A 22,500-nucleotide genomic window follows, 5' to 3' on the forward strand; every position below is an offset into this window, starting at 1 on the left:
TTGGGGGTAAAAGTGGAGGGGGAGCCTTTAGTGGGGGGATGAATGTGGGGGGGGAGAACTAATGCGAAATGGAGGTGAGGAGCCTACGCCAGGAGGCGTTGAGTAGCTGCGGCCGAAGCCATCACCTTTGCCCTATGATGACCTTGGACTGTTAGGGGCGGTTAATAGTCATTGCTGGGAATCGGAGAAGAGTGAGTGCAGGATTCGAACCCACAACTAAGCGAATGCGAGGTCATAATGCCTCCGATTGCTCGACATAACCAGCGCTTCTATACTTGTGGTGAATATATATATATATATATATATATATATATATATATATATATATATATATATATATAATTTCCCAGAGCTGGGCACGTTCCTCAGTGCGTTCCTCGGTGTCCTGACTGACATATATAGTCAGGACATAGTGTAACGCACCTAGGAACGCACCGAGGAACACGCCCAGCTCTTTATTTCTTTCTTAACGTAGAGACGAGTCTTCAATAATACAATAATATGTGTCTCTGGTCCGTAGGGGTGTCACTAACGTCAGTATCCCGCGCGGAGAGGAGACAAAAGAGAGGAAAATATGTGCGGAATGGAAGAGGTGAAAAGAGAAAGTCGGAGGAAAGAGAGAGAGAGAGAGAGAGAGAGAGAGAGAAAGAGAGAGGTCAAAGCAAAGGAGAAAGAGAAGATAAAGAAGAAAAAAGTAGAAGAAAAAGAAGAAAAGGAGGAGAGGAAGAAGAAAAACAAAGAGGACGACGAAGGAGAGAATGAGAGAGAGATAGAGGGAGAGAGAGATAGAGAGAGAGAGAGAGAGAGAAAGAGAGAGAGGAAGGTGAAAAAAAAGGACAGACAGACCATAGTGGGCTAAAAATGACGTCTCCGGCCGCAGGTAAGCTCCTCCTGGGGGGGGGGGGCGGTGAGCTCCCGACATTAAGGTCTGACTGACCTTTTCCTGCGAGTGGAACGGTTTTTTTTTTCTTTTCTTTTTTTCAATTCTTGAAGGTGCCAGGGAGAAGGTCAGCAACCAGAAGCTCTCAGGAGCCAATTGGGACCCGGAGACTCTTCCTTTTCCAACCGATCCCTCCTGGACAATTTTTGAAAAAAAAAAAAAAAAAAAAAACACGCACACACACACACACACACACACACACACACACACACACACACACACACACGCACACACACATATAGTGGCGCGATTGGTAGAGTTTCCGACTGTCGCTACGGCGGTCCGGGTTCGAATTCTGCCCAGGGCTGAAATGATTTCAGTATCGCTGCGTTTCGAGTCGTTACTCCAAATCTCGTGGGTGGGGAGTTGGGTGTGTGTGTGCGTGTAAGGTCACAGCATTACCCATAGATCGGTCATACGAGCTCTGAGCTCTCTTCCGAGAGGGAAATAGCTGTCGTTCACGGGTCCAGCACGTGATCCAAAATACCAAGGTGAATACACACACACGACAATTATGTAACGTTCCGGACATGTAACGGTGTTATGTTTCCTGTTTATGTAACGGTTCCCTCATGTAACGGTCTTGAAAATCTCTGGGCCTGTAACGGTACTCCTTCACCCAACCGATCCCTCCCGGACAATTTTGAAAATGAAGAAGAAGAAGAAGAAGAAGAAGAAGAAGAAGAAGGAAAAGAAGAGAAAAGAAGAAGTAGAATAAGAAGAAGTAGAGGAAGAAGTAGAAGAAGAAGAAGAAGAAGAGGAAAAAGAAGAAGTAGAAGAAGAAGAAGAGGAGGAAAAAGAAGAAGGAGAAAGAGAATGAGTAGAAGAAGAAGAAGAGGAAGAGGAAGAAGAAGGAGAAAAAGAAAAAGAAGAAGGAGAAGAAGAGGAAGAGGAAGAAGAAGAAGAAACAGTAGTGTCTGACTTAGATTCTCACAAGACTCGTGAAATCTTGCGAGTTCGAAAACCTAGAAGACGGCTTCGCGTACAGCGTTCTAGACTTCCCTGAGGACATTATAGCAATGTGTCTAACAATCGTCTAGGTTTTAACTTCTCTAAGTTTGTCATTCAGATTCTCAATATATGAAGCGGAGGCGATTTGATACTTGGAGATAAAAAAAAAAAAAAAAAAATTGTAATCTAAGTCGTTTCTACTCAAACGAAATCACGAGAATTTTGAAATGTGTGACGATCACCTAAGGAGGAAATAGACAAGAATTGTGGGAATTTTTTTTTCGTGAGATCTGTGGGAAAGCTTCGTAAATAACATGTTGCCGGTTGCCGTGAGGCTGTGGGTATCTAGTCAGAGAATACGAACACACACACACGCACACACACACACACACACACACACAGTGAAACACATACAATGAAATTACAAATTCATTTACACATTTCATTCGTATCAACTCGAACACAGGAGCCAGTGAACACAAAAGGCATAACAACAACAAAAATAACAACAACAACAACAACACGTTTCGAAAGGCCCATGGCTATGCGGACGTTGTCCAACAACACAGCCAGCAGCCTGGCGTTCTCCACAGCAAGCAAGACCACAGCACTGGTTCTGAGAGACCTTATGTCGCAGACTGTGGGGACAGCAATGAGACCCAAGTGGTTGGATGGTGGATTCTGTGTGTGTGTGTGGGGGGGGGGAAGAAGGTTTTATGGGGGTCTTTCATGGGTGGGGGAGGTGGGGGGCGGAAGGGGGATCTTTCATGGTGGGGGTCTCTTATAGGGGTCTCTAAGGTCTCACGGAGGTTTGTCTGAGGTCTCGGTGGGGTGCGATTCACACATGGGTCTCTCAGGGTTGAGACAAGGTCTCACGGAAAGACCAGAAGACTTTTTCGAGAGAGACTTCTTTGGAGGATCATGGGTCTCTCAGGGTTGAGACAAGGTCTCACGGAAAGGCCAGAAGACTCTTGAGAGAGACTTCTTTGGAGGATCATGGGTCTCTCAGGGTTGATACAAGGTCTCACGAAGAGAAGGACCAGAAGACTCTTGAGAGAGACTTCTTTGGAAGGTCTGTGAAGTTTCATGTGAAGTCTCTCAAACTTCATGCAGAAGGGTCTGGAAGTTCGGTAAGGGTCTTAGAGGGTTCTTGAAGGAGTCTCAGTGGGCTCTTGAAGGAGTCTCAAAGGGCTCTTGAAGGAGACTCATCGAGTCTCAAAAGGGGTTTCTAATGACTTCATGAGGTTTCATGAAACTTCATCGAGTCCCAAGGTCTTTCTTAGAGCTTCATGAGGTTCTTATGGAAGACTTCTGGGATCTCGAAAAGAGTCTCACTGGTACCAGCAACCTCACAAGGGTCTCAAACAGGTCTCATAGAAGTCTCAAAGAGATCACATCGGGGTCTCCTGCGGGTCTCTCGAGCTCCTGAGGTGGCATTGGACAGGTGGGGGGGAGGGGGAGGGGGAGAGATCGTGTGGGGGCTGAGCTAGCGGAGGAAAGAGGGGAGATCCCCCCTCTACACACCCATAGACACAGACACAGACACAGACACAGACACACACACACACACACACACACACACACACACACACACACACACACACACACACACACACACACACACACACACACACGAGTCGCTGTTGGCCAAAGCGGATTTGCGCGAGAGTAATCCAGCAAGCAACCCTCCCGCTGGTCCTAACTAACTATGCGGACGTGTAATCTCTCTCTCTCTCTATTTCTTTCTCTCTCTGTCTCTCTCTCTACCTCTAACTCTCTCTCTCTCTATTTCTTTTTCTCTCTGTCTCTCTCTACCTCTACTTCTCTCGCTCTCTCTATTTCTCTATTCCTTTTTCTCTTTGTCTCTCTCTACCTCTAACTCTCTCTCTATTTCTTTTCTCTCTGTCTCTCTCTACCTTTACCTCTCTCGCTCTATCTCTCTATTTCTTTCTGTCTCTCTCTACCTCTACCTATCTCGCTCTCTCTACCTCTCTTTCTCTCTTTCTATCTACCCCTCTCGCTCTCTATATATCTCTCTTTCACTCTGTCTCTCTCTGTATCAAGATCTTAGACTTCTCTCTATTTCACCTCTATTCTTTTTCTCTCCGTTACTCTCTTTATTTCTTATCTATTTGTTGCTCTCTATTTCTTTTTATCTTTCGGACCAATATCTATCCCTCTCTCTTTCTCTTTATCTATCTTACTCTCTTTGTATTTTTTTCTCCTGTTTCTGTCTATCTTTTTTTTTTTATCTTTCCCCTCTCCCTATCTATTTTCATCTCCCCCCTCTCTCTCTCTCTCTCTCTCTCTCTCTCTCTCTCTCTCTCTCTTATGGACAGGAGTGCAGTAGAGTACAGAAACAGTAGATCGAAAGTGTTGGAGATAGGTGACGTAGAAGATGGAGGAAGCCTGTAAGGTGGGGGAGGGGGAAAGGGGGGAGAAGGGGAAAGGGGGGAGAATGGGGGAAGGGGAGAAAGCGAGAGGGTTCGGGAATAGAGCGGGGGGCGTAGAGGGAGAAAGGCGGAGGGAAGGGGAGAAGGGGAGTAAAGGATGTCAAGGTGTCACCTTTGCCCTAAGTGTATGGATAGTCGCCAGGTGATTTTATTCAGTAATAAACCTCTTCTAAGTCCCATTTCCCCACCATGGCGATGGTCGTCGTCCAATACACACACATTCTCTCTCTCTCTCTCTCTCTCTCTCTCTCTCTCTCTCTCTCTCACACACACACACACACACACACACACACACACACACACATACACACATATATGTATGTATATATGTATGTATATATGTGTATATATGTGTATATATATATATATATATATATATATATATATATATATATACAGTATATATATATATATATATATATATTACTGCCTCTTTTGGCCATCGCTAACCGACTTTATTCCGTATCACTTTACATTGTCACTCGTTTCAAAAAGTATCGGTCAAGCGAGAGCCACGACACGCTCCCTGAACGAAAACTTTTGGAACTAATGACAACACTCTTTTGGGCGTCAGTGGAGGTCGTATTCAAGAACGACCCGTGGGTCGGGCATAGGTCATCGTTCATCGTGCACACGACCGTCGGGAGGCCCGGGGTCGTTTCCGAATGCGGGTCTTCGATTTTAGTGTCGGTTCAGGGGTACGGCCGGGGGGAAATGTTTTTAAGATTGGTCGTGTACTCTGCTCGGGAGCACAACACCAGCAGTTCTTGGGGGATGTGTACAGAAGCCGAAGACACCCAAAAAAAAAAAAAATAATAATAATAATAAAAAAATGAAAATAAATAAATGAATAAATAAATAAATAATAATAATAATAGTAATAATAATGATAGAAAAATAAAATGAATAGATAAGTAATAATAATAAAAAATAAATGAATAAATGAATAAATAGAATACATAAAATGAAAAATAAATAATAATAATAATAATAATAATATTGATAATGAATAGATAAATAAATAAAAGACAAAAAATAAAATGAAATATAAAAAAATAATATATTAATAATTAGATAAGTAAAAAAAGATAAATAAAAAATAGAATTAAATACAATATTTCAAAAATGAAAACGAGAATAAACAATAAAATAAAAGAATAAAAAAAACGAAAACCAAGAAATAAATAAAACACGAAATTAATAAAAAATAAGATAAAATAAACGAGCAGAAATTAAAATAAAGATAAATAAGTAAAACAGAATAGAAAAATACAGCGAATTGGAGGTTGGGCGAGTGGAATGTGAGCCTGTAAAGGGTGTCTTTTGCTTCTACAACAAGGACTGCCATGGGCTCGGCTCTCTCTCTCTCTCTCTCTCTCTCTCTCTCTCTTTCTGTCCTTTCCCCCTCTCTCTCTCTGTCTGTCTGTCTTTCTCTCCCACTCTCTTTAACTCTTACTTCCTCCCCTTTCTCTCTCTCTCTCTCTCTTTCTCACTCACTTATTCTCTCCCACTCTTTTTCTTTAACTCTCGCTCCCTCTCCTTTCTCTCTCTCTCTCTCTCTCTTTATCTCCATCTCTCTATTTATTTTTATTTCTCCCTCTTTCTCTCCCTCTCTGTCTGTCTGTCTCTCTCACTCTCTTATTCTCTCCCACTCTCTTTATTTAACTCTCGCTCCCTCCCCCTTTCTCTCTCTCTCTCTCTCTCTCTCTCTCTCTTTATCTCTCCATCTATTTATTTTTATTTCTCCCTCTTTCTCTCCCTCTCTGTCTCTCTCACTCTCTTATTCTCTCCCACTCTCTTTATTTAACTCTCGGTCCCTCCCCCTTTCTCTCTCTCTCTCTTTCTCTCTCTCTCTATGTCTCCATCTCTCTATTTTTATATCTCCCTCTTTCTCTCTCTCTTTATCTCTCCACACTCACACAACACGGACACCATGCCGAAGCTTTTTTTCTCCCTGAGGAATCTTTGGGAGAGCCCGAGGGTCGTTGCCATCCGCTTTGGGGCTGCGGGCTATCTACTCAGTGAAACTTGAGACCCACAGTGCAGTCTGACATATTACAACTTATTCCCTGAGTAGATGTGCTTCTGTACCTTTTGGTTTAGTCCATGTACAATGTATTTGAGTACACACCGTACATGGTGGCACAAAGAAAAAAAGAAAGAAAAAATCCAGATCGAGAAACTGGAGAGGGACCTGGAGGAGGACCTCTGTCTTAAAGAAATATAAATAAATTAATAAATAAATAAATGAATAAATAAAAAATTCAGATCGACAAACTGGAGGACCTGGAGGAGGACTTCTGTTAGAAAAAAATAAATAAAAAAATCGAAAAATTGGAGAACCTGTCTTAGAAAAAAAAAAATCCAGATTGACCAACTGGAGGACCTCTGTCTTAAAAAAAATCCAGATCGACAAACTGGATGACCTGTCAAAAAAAAAAAAAAAAAAAAAAAAAAAAAAATCCAGATCGACCATCTGGAGGACCTGTCAAAAAAAAAAAAAAAAATCGAACAACTGGAGGACCTCTGTCTTACAAAAAAAAAAAAAAAAAAAAAAAATCCAGACCGACCAACTGGAGGAGGAGGACCTCTGTCTTCCTGTCTTCTTACCATGTTGCCGTCGCCGTGGTGCAGACACCTGGACAGGTTCTCGATAACGCCTTCGTCAGAGAGCCGTTCGTAGGGCGTCTGCCTCGCCAGTGTCAACATCTCCCACAGCGTCACTCCGAACGCCCAGACGTCGCTGGGGGATCCGAACTTGCCCTGCGGGGGGGAAACGGGGGGGACAGGGGGGAAGGGGAGGGGGGATGGGGTAAAGGTTAAGGAGAGTGGGAAGGAGAGGAGGAAGGTAACGAGGGGGGAAGGGGTGAAGAGGGAAACAGGTGGGGGGATACGGGGGGAGGAGAGGGGGGAATGGAATAAAGGTTAGGTAGAGTAGGAAGGAGAGGGGGAAGGTAACGAGGGGGGAAGGGGGAAAAGAGAAACAGGAGGCGGGGGGAAACGGGGGCGGGGGGAAGAGGGGGAATGGTGCGTGGGGAAGGGGAATAGTATAAAGGTTAGGGAAAGTGGGAAGGGGAGGAAGAAGGTAACAAGGGGGGAATGGGGGGAAGAAGGCGCGGGGGGAGGGCAACAAGGGGGAAGGGGGTAAACAGGGGACGGGGGAATGGGGGGAAGGGGTGAAGGGGAGGGGGGGAATGGGATAAAGGTTAGGGAAAGTGGGAAGGGGAGGAGGAAGGGGGGAGAAGGAATGGGGGAAGGAGAAGGAAGAAGAGGAAAGGGAGGAAGAGGGAAGAGAAGGGAAGCGAGAAGGAAGAGGAGGAGGAAGGGAGTGGAAGGAGGGTAACGAGGAGAGGAGGAGGAGGAAAGGGAGAAGAGGAAAAGGAAAAAGAGGAGGAAGAGGAGATTTAGCAGAAAAAAAGAGAGGAAAAATAGAAGAGGAGGAGGAGGAGGAGGAGGAGGAAAGCGTAGAATCAACAGTATACGAAGAACAATTAGAATTTTTTCAGAACAAACAGAAATAGATGAACAAGTTGGGATAGATGAAGAACAAGTAGGAGATGGTGTTGAACAAACCAAGGTAGATAAAGAACAAATCGGAGATTATGTAGAACAAATCAAGGTAGATGAAGAACAAGTTGGAGAAGATGAAGAACAAATAAAGGTAGATGAAGAACAAGTCGGTGTCGATGAACATATCAAGGTAGATGAAGAACAAATTAAGGTAGATGAAGAACCAGTCGGTGTTGATGAAGAACACAATAAGGTAGATGAAGGAGTCGGTGTAGATGAAGAATACATTAAGGTAGATGAAGAACAAATCAAGGTAGATGAAGAACAAGTCGGTGTCGATGAAGAACATAATGTAGATGAAGAACAAATGAAGGTAGATGAAGAACAAGTCGGTGTCGACGGAGAACATATTAATGTAGTTGAAGAACAAATAAAGGTAGATGAAGAACAAGTCGGTGTAGATGAAGAACATATTAATATAGATGAAGAACAAATCAAGGTAGATGAAGAACAAGTCGGTTTCGACGGAGAACATATTAATGCAGATGAAGAACAAATAAAGGTAGATGAAGAACATATTAATGTAGTTGAAGAACAAATGAAGATAGATGAAGAACAAGTCGATGTCGATGAAGAACATATTAAGACAGATGAAGAACAAATTAAAAAAATACACAGAGAATTGGAAAAAAAGAGGAGAAAAGAGAGAAGTGGGAGAGAGTGAGAGAAATAGAAAAGGAGAGAAAAAGTGTTGGAGAAAGGAGGGAGAGAAAAAGGGAGAAACGGAAAGAAAGAGAAAATGTTGGAGAAAGAAAGGAGAGAGTGGAGAATAGGAGAAACGAAAAAGGGGAGAGAGAAAACGTTGGAGAAAGGAGGGAGAGAGTGGAGGAGAAACGAAAGAGAGAGAAAATGTTGGAAAAAGGTGTCGATTGTTGGAGGAAGAGGACCAGGTGTTGTGGAGAGTAGAGAGAGTTTGGAGAAGGAATGAGGGTTTTGGAGGAACAAAGAGAGTTTGGAGGAGCAAAGAGAGTTGGGAGGAGCAAAGAGAGTTTGGAGGAGCAAAGAGAGTGTGGAAAAGCAAAGAAAGTTTGGAGGAGCAAAGAGAGTTTGGAGGAGCAAAGAGAGTTTGGAGGAGCAAAGAGAGTTTGGAGGAGCAAAGAGAGTTTGGAGGAGCAAAGAGAGTTTGGAGGAGCAAAGAGAGTTTGGAGGAGCAAAGAGAGTTTGGAGGAGCAAAGAGAGTTTGGAGCAAAGAGAGTTTGGGGAAGCAAAGAGAGTTTGGAGGAGCAAAGAGAGTTTGGAGTAGCAAAGAGAGTTTGGAGGAGCAAAGAGAGTTTGGAGGAGCAGAGAGTTTGGAGAAGCAAGGAGAGTTTGGAGAAGCAAAGAGAGTTTGGAGAAGCAAAGAGAGTTTGGAGGAGCAAAGAGAGTTTTGGAGGAGCAAAGAGAGTTTTGGAGGAGCAAAGAGAGTTTGGAGGAGCAAAGAGAGTTTGGAGGAGCAAAGAGAGTTTGGAGGAGCAAAGAGAGTTTGGAGGAGCAAAGAGAGTTTTGGAGGAGCAAAGAGAGTTTTGGAGGAGCAAAGAGAGTTTGGAGGAGCAAAGAGAGTTTGGAGAAGGAAAGAGAGTTTGGAAGAGCAAAGAGAGTTTTGGAAAAGAGGAGGAGTTGAGGGAGTAGAACATTGGAAGTGAGGAGTGTTGAGAATTAAGAGAAAAATGAAAATAGAGAAAATGTTGGAGAAGAGAAAGGAGAGCAGAGAAAGGGAAGGATTTGAGGGAGAGATAGGAGAGGAGAGAGAGACGAAGAGAGAGAGAGAGAGAGAGAGAGAAAGAAACGAAGAGAGCGAGAAAGAGACAAAGAGAGAGCGAGAGAGAAAGAGACGGAGAGCGAGCGAGAGATAGAGAGAGAGGTAGGAGAGAGAGAGAGAGAGGTAGGAGAGAGAAAGAGAGAGAGAGAGAATGAATTTTGGTGAAAGAAGAAAGCGGTGCAAAGGTAAATGATTCATTTTTTTTTTTTCGAAAAGAAATTTTTTGGTCAAAGAGAATGAGCGATTCAGGAGACAACAGACGAATGAACAAGAAAATGGTGGGAGTCAAGGAGGAGTGGAAGGGAGTCGGAAAGAGGACAATGGGAGTCAAAGGACGGCATAGGGAGTTAAAGGAGTGCATGTGGAGGGGAGGGAAAGGGGAGGGGAGGGAAAGGGGAGGGGAGGGAGTAGGGGGAGGGAAGGGGAGTGGAGGGTTGAGAGGAGGGGAGGGGAAAGGGGAGAGGGGAGACGAAAGGGAAGGGGAGGTTAGGGAAGTGTAGGGGAGAGGAGGTGAGGGGAGGGGGGAGGTGAGGGGAGGGGGAAGACGTGTGTAGGGGAGTGGAGGGGGGGAGAGGGAAAAGGAAGGGTAAGGGAGAGTGAGGGAAGGGAAGTGGAGGGGGAAGGGGAGGAGAGGGTAGGGGGAAGGCAGGGTAGGGTTGGTGAGAGGAGGGAAGGGTAAGGAAGGGGAAGAGGAGCAAGGAGGGAAATGAGTATTGGAAAGAGGGAAGGGAGAAGAGGGAAAGGAAATGAGGGGAAATAGAAGATGGAAAGGGAATAGGCAAGAAAGGCAAGGGTGGTATGGAATGGGGAAGAGAAATAGTGGATGGACGAAAACAAGGGGTAGGGTGTGTTGGGGTGTGAAGGAAAGGTAAGGGAAGGGGAGGAAAGGCAAGGGAAAGGGAAAACAGAAACGTGGACAGGAATATGAGGGTAAAAGGTATGGAAATGAAAAAGGATAAGATAAGGATAAAAAAAGAAAGACAATCAGTAAAAATTACACACAAAAAAATATGTATATGCATATATGTCACATACGTTTATAAGGGAAAATATATTTTTCATGTTATTCATAAATTCTACAGTACACGGTGTGAGCCTGTGTGTGTGTGTGTGTGTGCGTATGTATGTGTGTGTGTGTGTATTCGTGCGTGTGTATATGTGTGTACATGTGCATGTACGTGTACGTAAACACACTACGTATATATTCATTTACAGACACAACTCGAGACCAGTATAGCCATGTCCCTCCTGGATTACATTTTCATATCACAAAGTTCTGCTGTCCTGTTCGGGATTATCCGCGGAAAGTAAATTGATTTTCTAGATAAGACCTAGATTAGCTAGGATTTACCATATACCCTCGTGGGGGAGGGGGGGGAGGGGGAGGGTCTCACAAATGGATAGCTTCTGCCGTCTTCTAGAAGGACGCGAAGAATCCTTCAGCAATTACAGACTCTCTCCCCGACTTTGATTAATGTTGATACGAATACAGACGAAGAACTTTCTGTTCCTCAACAAAAAGGGGAACATTCCTGACGATGTGCACGTAGGGTGGAGGTTTGGTGGAGATGGAAATTGATTTGGATGTACAATCTCTATTCTCCTCCTTCCCCCTCACCATCCCTCCCAGCGTCCCTTGTCCTCTTCTCCCACTCTCCCTCCCCGACTCCCTTCGCCTTTCCCCAAAGACCCAAAGACTCTGAGACACTTAGACCTAAAATCCCCGACACCCTTAGACCCTGAGACCTAGAATTCCCGAGACCCTTAGACCTAAAGACCCTGAGACCCTTAGACCCAAAGACCCTGAGACCCAAAGACTCTGAGACCCTTAAACCGACCCTGAGGCCCTTAGACCCTGAGACCCAAAGCCTCTGAGACCCTTAGACCTAAAGACCCTGAGACCCTTAGACCCAAAGACCCTGAGACCTAAAGATTCTGAGACCCTTAAACCGACCCTGAGGCCCTTAGACCCAAAGCCTCTGAGACCCTTAGACCTAAAGACCCTGAGACCCAAAGACCCTGAGACCTGATACCCAGAGACTAAGACACGAAAACCCGTAGACCCAAAGACTCGAGTCCCTTAGACCCCTAAAGACCCTGAAACCCAAAGACCCTGAGAAATGATACCCAGAGACCAAGACACGAAAACCGTTAGACCCAAAGACCCCGAGATCCTTAGATCTATTGACCCTGAGGCCCTGGGACCTGATACCCAGAGACAAAGACACGAAAATCCTGAGACCCGAAGACCCTGAAACCCTTAGATATAAAGGCCCTGAGACCCGATACCCTGAGATCAAGGCACGAAAATTCTGAGACCCAAAGGCCCTGAGACCCACCTAAAGAACCTGAGACCCTGAGACCTATAGACCCTGAGACCCTGAGACCTATAGACCCTGAGACCAAAGCACGAAAACACTGAGACCCAAAGACCCTGAGACCCTTAGACCTAAAGAACCTGAGACCTATAGACCCTGAGACCAAGGCACGAAAACACTGAGACCCTAAGACCTGAAGACCCTGAGACCCTTAAACCCAAAGGACCCTGAGACCTGATACCCAGAGACCAAGACACGAAAACCCTGGGACCCTGAGACCCAAAGGAACCTGAAGAAGACCCGAAGGTCCCTCTCACACGTGAAGAAGACGACGACACCAAAGACTCACCCTGAAGAAGCCCTCCCAACTGAGCCACCGGATTGGCAGAGACACGAAAAGCTTGAGACCCAAAGACCCTGAGACCCTTAGACCTAAAGACCCTGAAACCCTGAGACCCAAAGGAACCTGAAGAAGACCCGAAGGTCCCTCTCACACGTGAAGAAGACGATGAGACACAAAAAACTTACCCTGAAGAAGGCCTCCCAACTGAGCCACCGGATTGGTAGAGCCACGCCTCCGCTGTTGGGCCGGTAGTAGTCCCCGGCGTAGAGTGACCGGCAGGACCCGAGCGTCCCGACCTTCACTTGGAATCCGGGACCCACCTGAACGTTCCTGTAGGAGGAGACAGCGAAGAAGAACGTTAGCCACGAAGAGATGTGACGTCATACGTTGGTGACGTAGTGAAGGTAAATAGCTGGTACATTGTGACAAGTTGATGTATACCGCCAGCTTCACTCCAGAGTCACATTCCTCTGAAGAAGCATAGAGCGAGTTGTGACGTCATACGTTGGTGACGTAGTGAAGGTGAATAGGTGGTACATTGTGACAAGTTGATGTATACCGCCAGCTTCACTCCAGAGTCACATTCCTCTGAAGAAGCATAGAGCGATACCGGTCAGGAATAAACTCAGGTACTCGGAACTAGACCCGTGGCTTCTTTTTCCACCTTCATCAACAGAAGGTAAATAGGTAAATAAGGAGGTCATTAAGTGTTGGTAAGAGAGGCTTCAGCGTAGGACGGGAGATTGGTTCCGACCTTCTCTTCTGCCCTGGGGGATGTGATTATTATTATTATTAAAATTCGGGATTGAGGAAAACCCGGCCACTTAACTAAGTAACTAACGGTAGTATTCTTAAAAGAGGTCTTTCCTTATATAAATCTTTCCTCATATAAGTCTTATATGAATCCTTGGAAGAGAAAGAATATTTTCTAAGAATGTCATCGTAATAATCTTACGGTGGTTTTCTTAAAAAAAATCTTTCCTTATATAAATCTTATATAAATCCTTGGAAGGTAAAGAATTGTTTAAGAATACCACCGTAAGTACACCACACTATATATATATATATATATATATATTATATATACATATATATATATATATATATATATTCATATTTAAATAATTCGCTAGTGGACAGCGACATCAATCATACAATCCATGACCGTCGCGCAGAGGATTCGAACCACCGCCTATAGACTCAAGAGAGTCCACAGCACCCGCCTTTAACCACTCGACCACAGACGATCTAAAAGTGTACTAACTCGTAATCTAACTGATTACCGAGATTGGGGAGGTTGCTAACTGCCACCCATATAACCCCCATTTTTTTTTTTTTTTACAGTACACCTAATCGCACCAGTGGGAATGGTAAGGACTAGATCGAATCCCCCTCACGCTTCGCCATCGTAACTATTTGAATAATTCGCTAGTGGACAGCGACATCAATCACACAATCTATGACCGTCGCGCAGATGATTCGAACCACCGCCTATAGACTCAAGAGAGTCCACAGCACCCGCCTTTAACCACTCGACCACAGACGATCTAAAAGTGTACTAACTCGTAATCTAACTGATTACCGAGATTGGGGAGGTTGCTAACTGCCACCCATATAACCCCCATTTTTTACAGTACACCTAATCGCACCAGTGGGAATGGTAAGGACTAGATCGAATCCCCCTCACGCTTCGCCATCGTAACTATTTAAATAATTCGCTAGTGGACAGCGACATCAATCATACAATCCATGACCGTCGCGCAGAGGATTCGAACTACCGCCTATAGACTCAAGAGAGTCCACAGCACCCGCCTTTAACCACTCGACCACAGACGATCTAAAAGTGTACTAACTCGTAATCTAACTGATTACCGAGATTGGGGAGGTTGCTAACTGCCACCCATATAACCCCCATTTTTTACAGTACACCTAATCGCACCAGTGGGAATGGTAAGGACTAGATCGAATCCCCCTCACGCTTCGCCATCGTAACTATTTAAATAATTCGCTAGTGGACAGCGACATCAATCATACAATCCATGACCGTCGCGCAGAGGATTCGAACTACCGCCTATAGGCTGTGGACTCTCTTGAGTCTATAGGCGGTAGTTCGAATCCTCTGCGCGACGGTCATGGATTGTATGATAGATATCTCTGTCAACTAGCGAAATATTCAAATAGTTACGATGGCGAAGCGTGAGGGGGATTCGATCTAGTCCTTACCATTCCCACTGGTGCGATTAGGTGTACTGTAAAAAATGGGGGTTATATGGGTGGCAGTTAGCAACCTCCCCAGTCTCGGTAAGCCGTTAGATTACGAGTTAGTACACGGTTAGATCGTCTGTGGTCGAGAGGTGAAAGGCGGGTGCTGGGGACTCTCTTGAGTCTATAGGCGGTGGTTCGAATCCTCTGCGCGACGGTCATGGATTGTATGATTGATGTCGCTGTCCACTAGCGAATTTTTCATATAGTTACGATGGCGAAGCGTGAGGGGGATTCGATCTAGTCCTTACCATTCCCACTGGTGCGATTAGGTGTACTGTAAAAAATGGGGGTTATATGGGTGGCAGTTAGCAACCTCCCCAATCTCGGTAATCAGTTAGATTACGAGTTAGTACACTTTTAGATCGTCTGTGGTCGAGTGGTTAAAGGCGGGTGCTGTGGACTCTCTTGAGTCTAGAGGAGGTAGATCCAATCAACAGCGCGACGGTCATGGATTGTATGATTGATGTCGCTGTCCACTAGCGAATTATTAAAATAGTTACGATGGCGAAGCGTGAGGGTTATTCGATCTAGTCCTTACCATTCCCACTGGTGCGATTAGGTGTACTGTAAAAAATGGGGGTTATATGGGTGGCAGTTAGCAACCTCCCCAATCTCGGTAATCAGTTAGATTACGAGTTAGTACACTTTTAGATCGTCTGTGGTCGAGTGGTTAAAGGCGGGTGCTGTGGACTCTCTTGAGTCTATAGGCGGTTGTTCGAATCCTCTGCGCGACGGTCATGGATTGTATGATTGATGTCGCTGTCCACTCGCGAATTATTTTAAATAGTTACGATGGCGAAGCGTGAGGGGGATTCGATCTAGTCCTTACCATTCCCACTGGTGCGATTAGGTGTACTGTAAAAAATGGGGGTTATATGGGTGGCAGTTAGCAACCTCCCCAATCTCGGTAATCAGTTAGATTACGAGTTAGTACACTTTTAGATCGTCTGTGGTCGAGTGGTTAAAGGCGGGTGCTGTGGACTCTCTTGAGTCTATAGGCGGTTAGTTCGAATCCTCTGCGCGACGGTCATGGATTGTATGATATATGCATATGTATACATATTCTATCGAAGACTTGTGCCTTTACTCTGACTGACGTCAGATGGCTTTATTCATCCGAGGGAAGGAAGCTCCCCTTGAGCAACAAAAGGGTCAGAATTGACAAACACACAGACAGTCTGCGTCGTTCCCCACCGTGACATATTCCCCATATAAAAAAACATTTAAAAGCGCCATTCAACTGCAAATTTCAACAAAAGTGCCAATTCCAGTGGGTTCCAGCGAAAGGGAATGCATGGGAGGGGGGGAGGGGGAGAGAGAGGGGGAGAGGGGACAAGGGGAGGGAGGGAGAGGGGAAGGGGGGCAAGGGGAGGGAGGGAGAGGGGAAGAGAGAGGGAGAGAAAAAGAGGGGGAACGGGAAAAAGGGGGAATAGAGGGAGAAGGGAATGAGAGAGGGGGAGAGAGGAAGGGGGAGACGAGGAGTGAGAGGGAGAGGGGGAGGGAGAGGGAGAGGGGGAGAGGGGAAGGGGGAAAGGGGGAGAGGGGGAGAGAGGAGGGGGAGGCGAGGAGTGAGAGAGGGGGAGAGGGGAGGGGGAGTGGAAGGGGGAGGTGAGGAGGGAGAGGGAGGGGGAGGGGGAGGGGATGAGAGGGGGAGAGGGGAGGGGGTGGAGAGGGGGAGTGAGGGAGGGGAAGAGGGGGAGGGGGAGAGGAGGTGGGAGAGGAGGGGGGTGAGAGGGGAGGATAGAGAGATAGAGAGGAAGGAGGAGGTGGAAGAGGAGAAAGAGAGATAAACGGAGAGAGAAAGAGAAAAAAGAGAAAGGGGAAGAGGGGAGATGGGAAAGGAGGGGGGAGAGAGAGAGAGGGAGGGGGGGGCGAGAGAAAACAAAAGAGAAAGAGAAAGAAGGACGAGAGAGAACAAGAGAGAGAGAGAGAGACAGATGGAGAGGGGAAAAAAAGAGAAAGACAAAGAGAAGAAGATAGAGGAATAAAAAGAGAGGGAGGAAGAGGGAGAGGGAAGGGCGAGAGAAATATCCAGAGATAGAGATATAGTGACAGAGATATAGAGGGAACGAGAGAAAGAGAGAACAAGACTGAAAGAGAGAAAGAGAGCGCGAGAGCCAGGTCGAGAAAGAGAGCGAGAGATGAAGAGCGAAGGAATGAGAGCGAGAAAGAGAGCACGAGACAGAGAGAGAGGAAGAGAATGAGAAAGAGAGAAAGAGAGCGAAAAAGAGAGGGTGGGGTTTGGAGGCGAAGAGGCGTGGAGAGGTGAGAAAGAGAGCACGAGAGCTAAAAGAGAGAAAGAGAGGGTGGGGTCAGGAGGAAAGGGGAGACAAAAATAATGGTGTCCATGACAATATTTGATTATACATCATAAAGTTTGAACATAAAGAAGGGGGCTGGGGCGGGGGGCTTTTGGGGGCTTTGGGGGGCTTTAGGGGGCGGGGCAGATGCTCCTTCAGCCCCCAGCGCCTCCACCACTCAGCCAATGCATTCATTGTCTTTATTAAATCGAGATGTGAGGGGAACACATAGGGAAAGAGGGGAGGAGGGGGCAGGGGAGAGGGGAAAAGAGGGGAGGGGGGACTGTGGAGAAGAGAAGAAAGGAAGAGAGGGGAGGAAGGGAGGGGGAGAGGGAGGAGAGAGGAAAGGAGCAGGACGAGGGAGAGGGGAAAGAGGGGAGGAGGGGAAAAGAGGGGAGGAGGGGAAAGGGGGAGGGGGGGGAGAGGGGAAGGGAGAGGGGGAGGGGAGGGGGAGGGGGAGGGGGGAGGAGGGGGGAGGGGAGAAGGGGAAAGAGGGGAGGAGGGGGAAAGAGGGGAGAAGGGGGAAAGAGGGGAGGAGGGGGAAAGAGGGGAGGAGTGGGGAAAAGGGGTGGGAGGAAAAGGGGGAGGAGGGGAGAATGGAGAAAGAGGGGAGTAATGGGAAAGAGAGGATAGGTGAAAGAGGGAAGATGGGATAAAGAGGAGGGAAAGAGCGGAGGAGAGAAAGAGAGCGGTCAGCTATTCCACTGAATGAAAACGCCTGGTAATAATACACACACACGCACACACACACGCACACACACACATACACACACACACACACACACACACACACACACACACACACACACACACACACACACACACACACACACACACACACACACACAAACACACACAAGCATATACATAAATATGTACATACAAACACGGACACACACATGCACACACACACACACACACACACACACACACACACACACACACACACACACACACACACACACACACACACACACACACACAGGGCGTGTATCCCTAGCCATCAGTCCTAGTTCCATTCCCGCTCGACAAATGGTCAGAGACAACAGGATTTATACGAAGAACGTGAGGTGACAAAAGGCGAACGTTTTGAACGTTTGAACGTTATAAAAAAAATTGAACGTTTTGAACTTTTTTTTTCAACATTCAGAACATTAACTTTTTACACATTGCAAACATTTTCAATGGTTTAAGGAATTTGAACGTTTCGAACGTTTTTAACGTTTTACATATAAACGTTTTGAATGTTTCTAATTTTACTTTTATGTTCTAGGAGCTGCGAACGTTTTATTATTTGAACGTTCTAAATGCTGTGAACGTTTTCAACATTTCGGATGTTTTGAACACTGAACATTTATCATGTTTTGAACGTGTAGAACATTTTAGAAAATTTGAACGTTTTGAACGTTCTCAACCTTTTGAACGTTTTCAACGTTCTAAAGAATATATTTTTTGAACGTTTTGAACGTTCTCAACATTTTGAACGTTTTCAACGTTCTAAAGAATATAGTTTTTGAACGTTTTGAACGTTTTCAACCTTTTGGACGTTTTCAACCTTTTGAACGTTTTCAACGTTCTAAAGAATATAGTTTTTGAACGTTTTGAGGGTGTGGCAGTATTGACGTGCCATTCCGGTGGGGGACTTGCAAGGCACGTGCCAACACAGTGCCACCGTGGCACGTTGGTTTTCGACTTAACCTCATAACTACCAAAAGGTCTCTATTCGCAATCCCCAAAATTAATAATTTTCGATTTACGATGAGTTTCTAGGAACCGAACCCCGTCTAAGTTTAGTAATTCTAACAAAAGTTATCTCTGTTCGGAATCCCCGAAAAAAAAAGTTTCCGAAACTCGGAAAATTCCGAATACCAGAAGCATTTCCCAATATTGGAAATCTCCGACTTTTCATATTCCCAATAATAGAGACAAATCTTTTTATCCCTGTTCGGAATCCCCAAAAATAGAAATGTTTCCGAAACTCGGAAAATTCCGAATAACAGAAGCATTTTCCCAATATTGGAAATCTCCGACTTTTCAGATTCCCAATAATAGAGACGAATCTTTCCAATTGGTTCGATTGTCATTAGCTCTGGCTGTAAGCAGATACAGGACAAAAGAGACAGTTCAGCGTCTTCTTGTGTATGCTTGTCACCCTACCGGGATGTTCGTTATGCGAGAACACATTGCAGTGATTGCCAACCCCTGGCCGTCCATGCACCCAGGGCAAAGGTGGCGAGCCTGACACCTGTTACAAGGATGTTCACAAAAAAAAACAATAATAATAATAATAATAAATAGATAAATAGATAAAATAAATGATGATAATAATAATAACAATAATAACAATAAAATAATAATAATAATAATAATAATAATAATAATGATAATAACAATAAAATAATAATAATAATAATAACAAATGCAATGAAATGAAAAATTATTAAAAAAGAGACGAAGATAAAGTAAATGAAACAGAATAGAAAAAATAAATAAATAAATAAAAAGAATAATGAAATATAAAATAGAAATTAAAATAAACTAACAAAACCACAAACAAACCAATGAATAAATAAACGAATAAATATATAGACAAATAAATGAATTAATCAAAAATATATATTAATACAACGAAAAGCCTTTCCTAGAGGGACTGCACGTCCAACATAAACCTTTCTTTCCACGTCGAGGTAAAATACAAAAACAATAAATAAATGAATCTATAAATAATTAAATAAACAAACATTAAATATGTAAATAATATCAAATATGAAAAACGATACCAATAATAATTATAACAATGATAAATTTTATGACTATATTGATAGTAATAACAATGATCATTGGAATGATGATGGTGATGATGATAAGGGTGGTGATGATGGTGATGATGATTATATTTATAACCAGTATTCAGCCTGACCTAACCTGACCTAAACCAAATTTTAACTAAACATAAACTAACCTAAACAAACCCAAAATTAAGACAGACATACACAGACAAACGTATCCACCTTTTATACAAAGGACATTTGATCCACACTGGACATTTGGTCCACAAAGGACATATGATCTACAAAGAACATTTGATCCATAGAGGACATTTAATCCACATAGGACATTTGATCCATAAAGGACATTGGATCCACAAAGGACATATGATCTACAAAGAACATTTAATCCACAAAGGACATTTAATCCACAAAGTACATTTAATCCACAAAGTACATATGATCTACAAAGAACATTTAATCCACAAAGGACATTTAATCCACAAAGTACATTTAATCCACAAAGTACATTTGATCCACAAAGGACATTTGATCCACAAAGTACATTTGATCCACAAAGGACATTTGATCCACAAAGGACATTTGATCCACAAAGGACATTTGATCCACACTGAAAAACAAAACCACTAACTCACTAAATTATCACTTTCTCGGCCACTGAATCAAGACCCGACCTCAAACTGCCTCTCACTTCACTAACAACAACAAAAACAACAGCTTCCTCAAGCTGCCAACACCATAACTCTGACATCAGTCCTGACAACAAAAACAGAAAAAATCTCTACCAAACTTTGAATTTTATAATTTGGTTAAAATACTTTATCTAAGAAAATAATGAAAATTATTCAAATTGATCAACATAGGCTTATGATGGATGCTTCCCTTTGTTGAATAAAATCGCCTGGCGGCAGCTAGACAAAGGACTATGTTTATACAACGTGGCAAAAGGTCTAATACTGGTCCTTAGGAGGTCCTCTTTGTAAGACCAATACATATATATATATATATATATATATATATATATATATATATATATATATATATATATATATATATATATATATATATATATAAATTAAGGATTGTGTGTGTGTGCGTGTGTTTCACCGCGGTCTTGGATTATGTGTTAGGCTTGTGATCGACAGCTATCACCCTTCCGGATGAGAGCTCATATATCCCCGATCTATGGGTAATACGACCTTACACTGTGTGTGTGTGTGTGTGTGTGTGTGTGTGTGTGTGTGTGTGTGTGTGTGTGTGTGTGTGTGTGTGTGTGTGTGTGTGTGTGTGCGTGTGAGCCTAACCCTCCCTTACAATTACTCCCAACAAGGCAAATTATCGCTAATTACATATGAAATTGTATTTAGGTTCAATTATGAATTTATGAAACACAACATCGTAGCCTCCACGCATAAACATTAAAAAAAACTTTCCTGATTTATGAATTTAGTCGATTAATCTATTTGCCGCCAGACGAATTTATTTGTTGAATAGAGGGGAAACCCCCTCCTCCCTTCTGCGAGGAGGGGAGCGAGTGGGAGGAGGGGGGAGGAGGGAGGAAGGAGAAGAGAAAGGAGAGAGGGGAGGAGGGAGTAGGTGGGGAGGAGGTGGAGGAGGAAGGGGAAGAGGGGGAGAAAGGAGAGAAGAAGAGATGAGGGAGGGAGGAGAGAGGAGGGATGGGGAGGAGGAGAGGGAGTGGGAGGAAGACAGGGAGGAGGGAGTGGGAGAGGGAGGAGGAAGGGGAAGAGGGGGGAGAAAGGAGAGAAGAATGAAGAGGGAAGGGGAAGTGAAGAGGGGGAGGAGGGAGAGGGGGAAAGGGGAGGAGGAAGAGGAAGGGAAGGGGTAGGAGGAAGGAAGAGGGAAGGGGTAGGAGGAAGGAAGAGGGAAGGGGAAGTGGAGAAGGGAAGGGAAGGGGGAGGAGGGAGAGAGGGAAAGTGAAGGAGGAGGAGGAAAAGGGGAGGAGTAGGGGGAGAGGGAAGAGGGAAGTGGAGAGGGGAAGGGAAGGGGGAGGAGGGAGAGAGGGAAAGGGGAGGAGGGAAAGGGGAGGAGGGGAAGGGGGAGGAGGAGGGGAAGGGAAGGAGGAGGAAGAGGAGGAGGGATGGAAATCAGTTCCCACGCAAGAAACTCTGAGATCCCAAATTGGGAAATTATATCACACACCTCGATCATCTACAGGTTACGTCCGCCATTTTCTTTTTTCCTCCCTCTCTCCCTCCCTCCCTCCCTGCCCTTTAGCTCCCTAACTCGCTTCCCCCCCTCCCCCTTCCACACCCTTCTTCCCTAATGTCAACATTCTCTGTACCTACGTTCCATCTCCTACTCCCTTCCTATCTCTTCTTCTCTCCTCCTCCTCCTCTCCTCCTATCTTCCTTTCTCCATGTCACTACAAGGCAAAACAAAGACTAATTTTTTTTTTGTAATATGGGTTATGTAAAACGCAAAGTAAATGGCCAAATCATTATTTTAAATTCAAATCAAATAACGGTTTTCGTACCCCCTAACGGCCGACGACCAATCAAAAAGCAGTATTGGGCCATGACGTCACGTCGCTTCACAACAAAGAAGCCAAAGATTTCTTTCTGTATCGTCGTAACGTCTTTAGAATTTGTTTAGAACGATCCACCTTTATTTATGAAATATATAGATTATTCAGGATACATCCAAATATCTATAGAAATTAAAATTATATAAAAAAATTAAGTTCTTTGCAAATAAAGAAATATTCGTCCAATTAAATGAAAAATATGTGACCTTTTGGATGATGGAATCTGGATATAAATAATGATGACGATGATGAATATGATAATGATACAGATACATATAAGTAAAAAAA

The 22,500-nt window shown here is 44.4% G+C and overlaps 1 protein-coding gene across 1 annotated transcript in view; it reads right to left on the reverse strand.

The window, feature by feature from the left end:
- The window catches only part of LOC143022722 (discoidin domain-containing receptor 2-like), a 166,943-nt gene that overhangs the window by 4,624 nt on the left and 139,819 nt on the right, over window positions 1-22,500 (reverse strand). Inside the window, exons 2-3 of the mRNA XM_076181070.1 lie at window positions 12,499-12,643; window positions 6,955-7,107 (exon numbers count right to left, since the gene is read on the reverse strand). Of these exons, the coding sequence (XP_076037185.1) occupies window positions 6,955-7,107; window positions 12,499-12,643 (298 nt within the window). The remainder of the gene's footprint in view (window positions 1-6,954; window positions 7,108-12,498; window positions 12,644-22,500) is intronic.

This window comes from Oratosquilla oratoria, unplaced genomic scaffold, assembly GCF_046742065.1.
Source record: "Oratosquilla oratoria isolate Oo_2021 unplaced genomic scaffold, ASM4674206v1 SCAFFOLD149, whole genome shotgun sequence".
NCBI lineage: Eukaryota > Metazoa > Arthropoda > Malacostraca > Stomatopoda > Squillidae > Oratosquilla > Oratosquilla oratoria.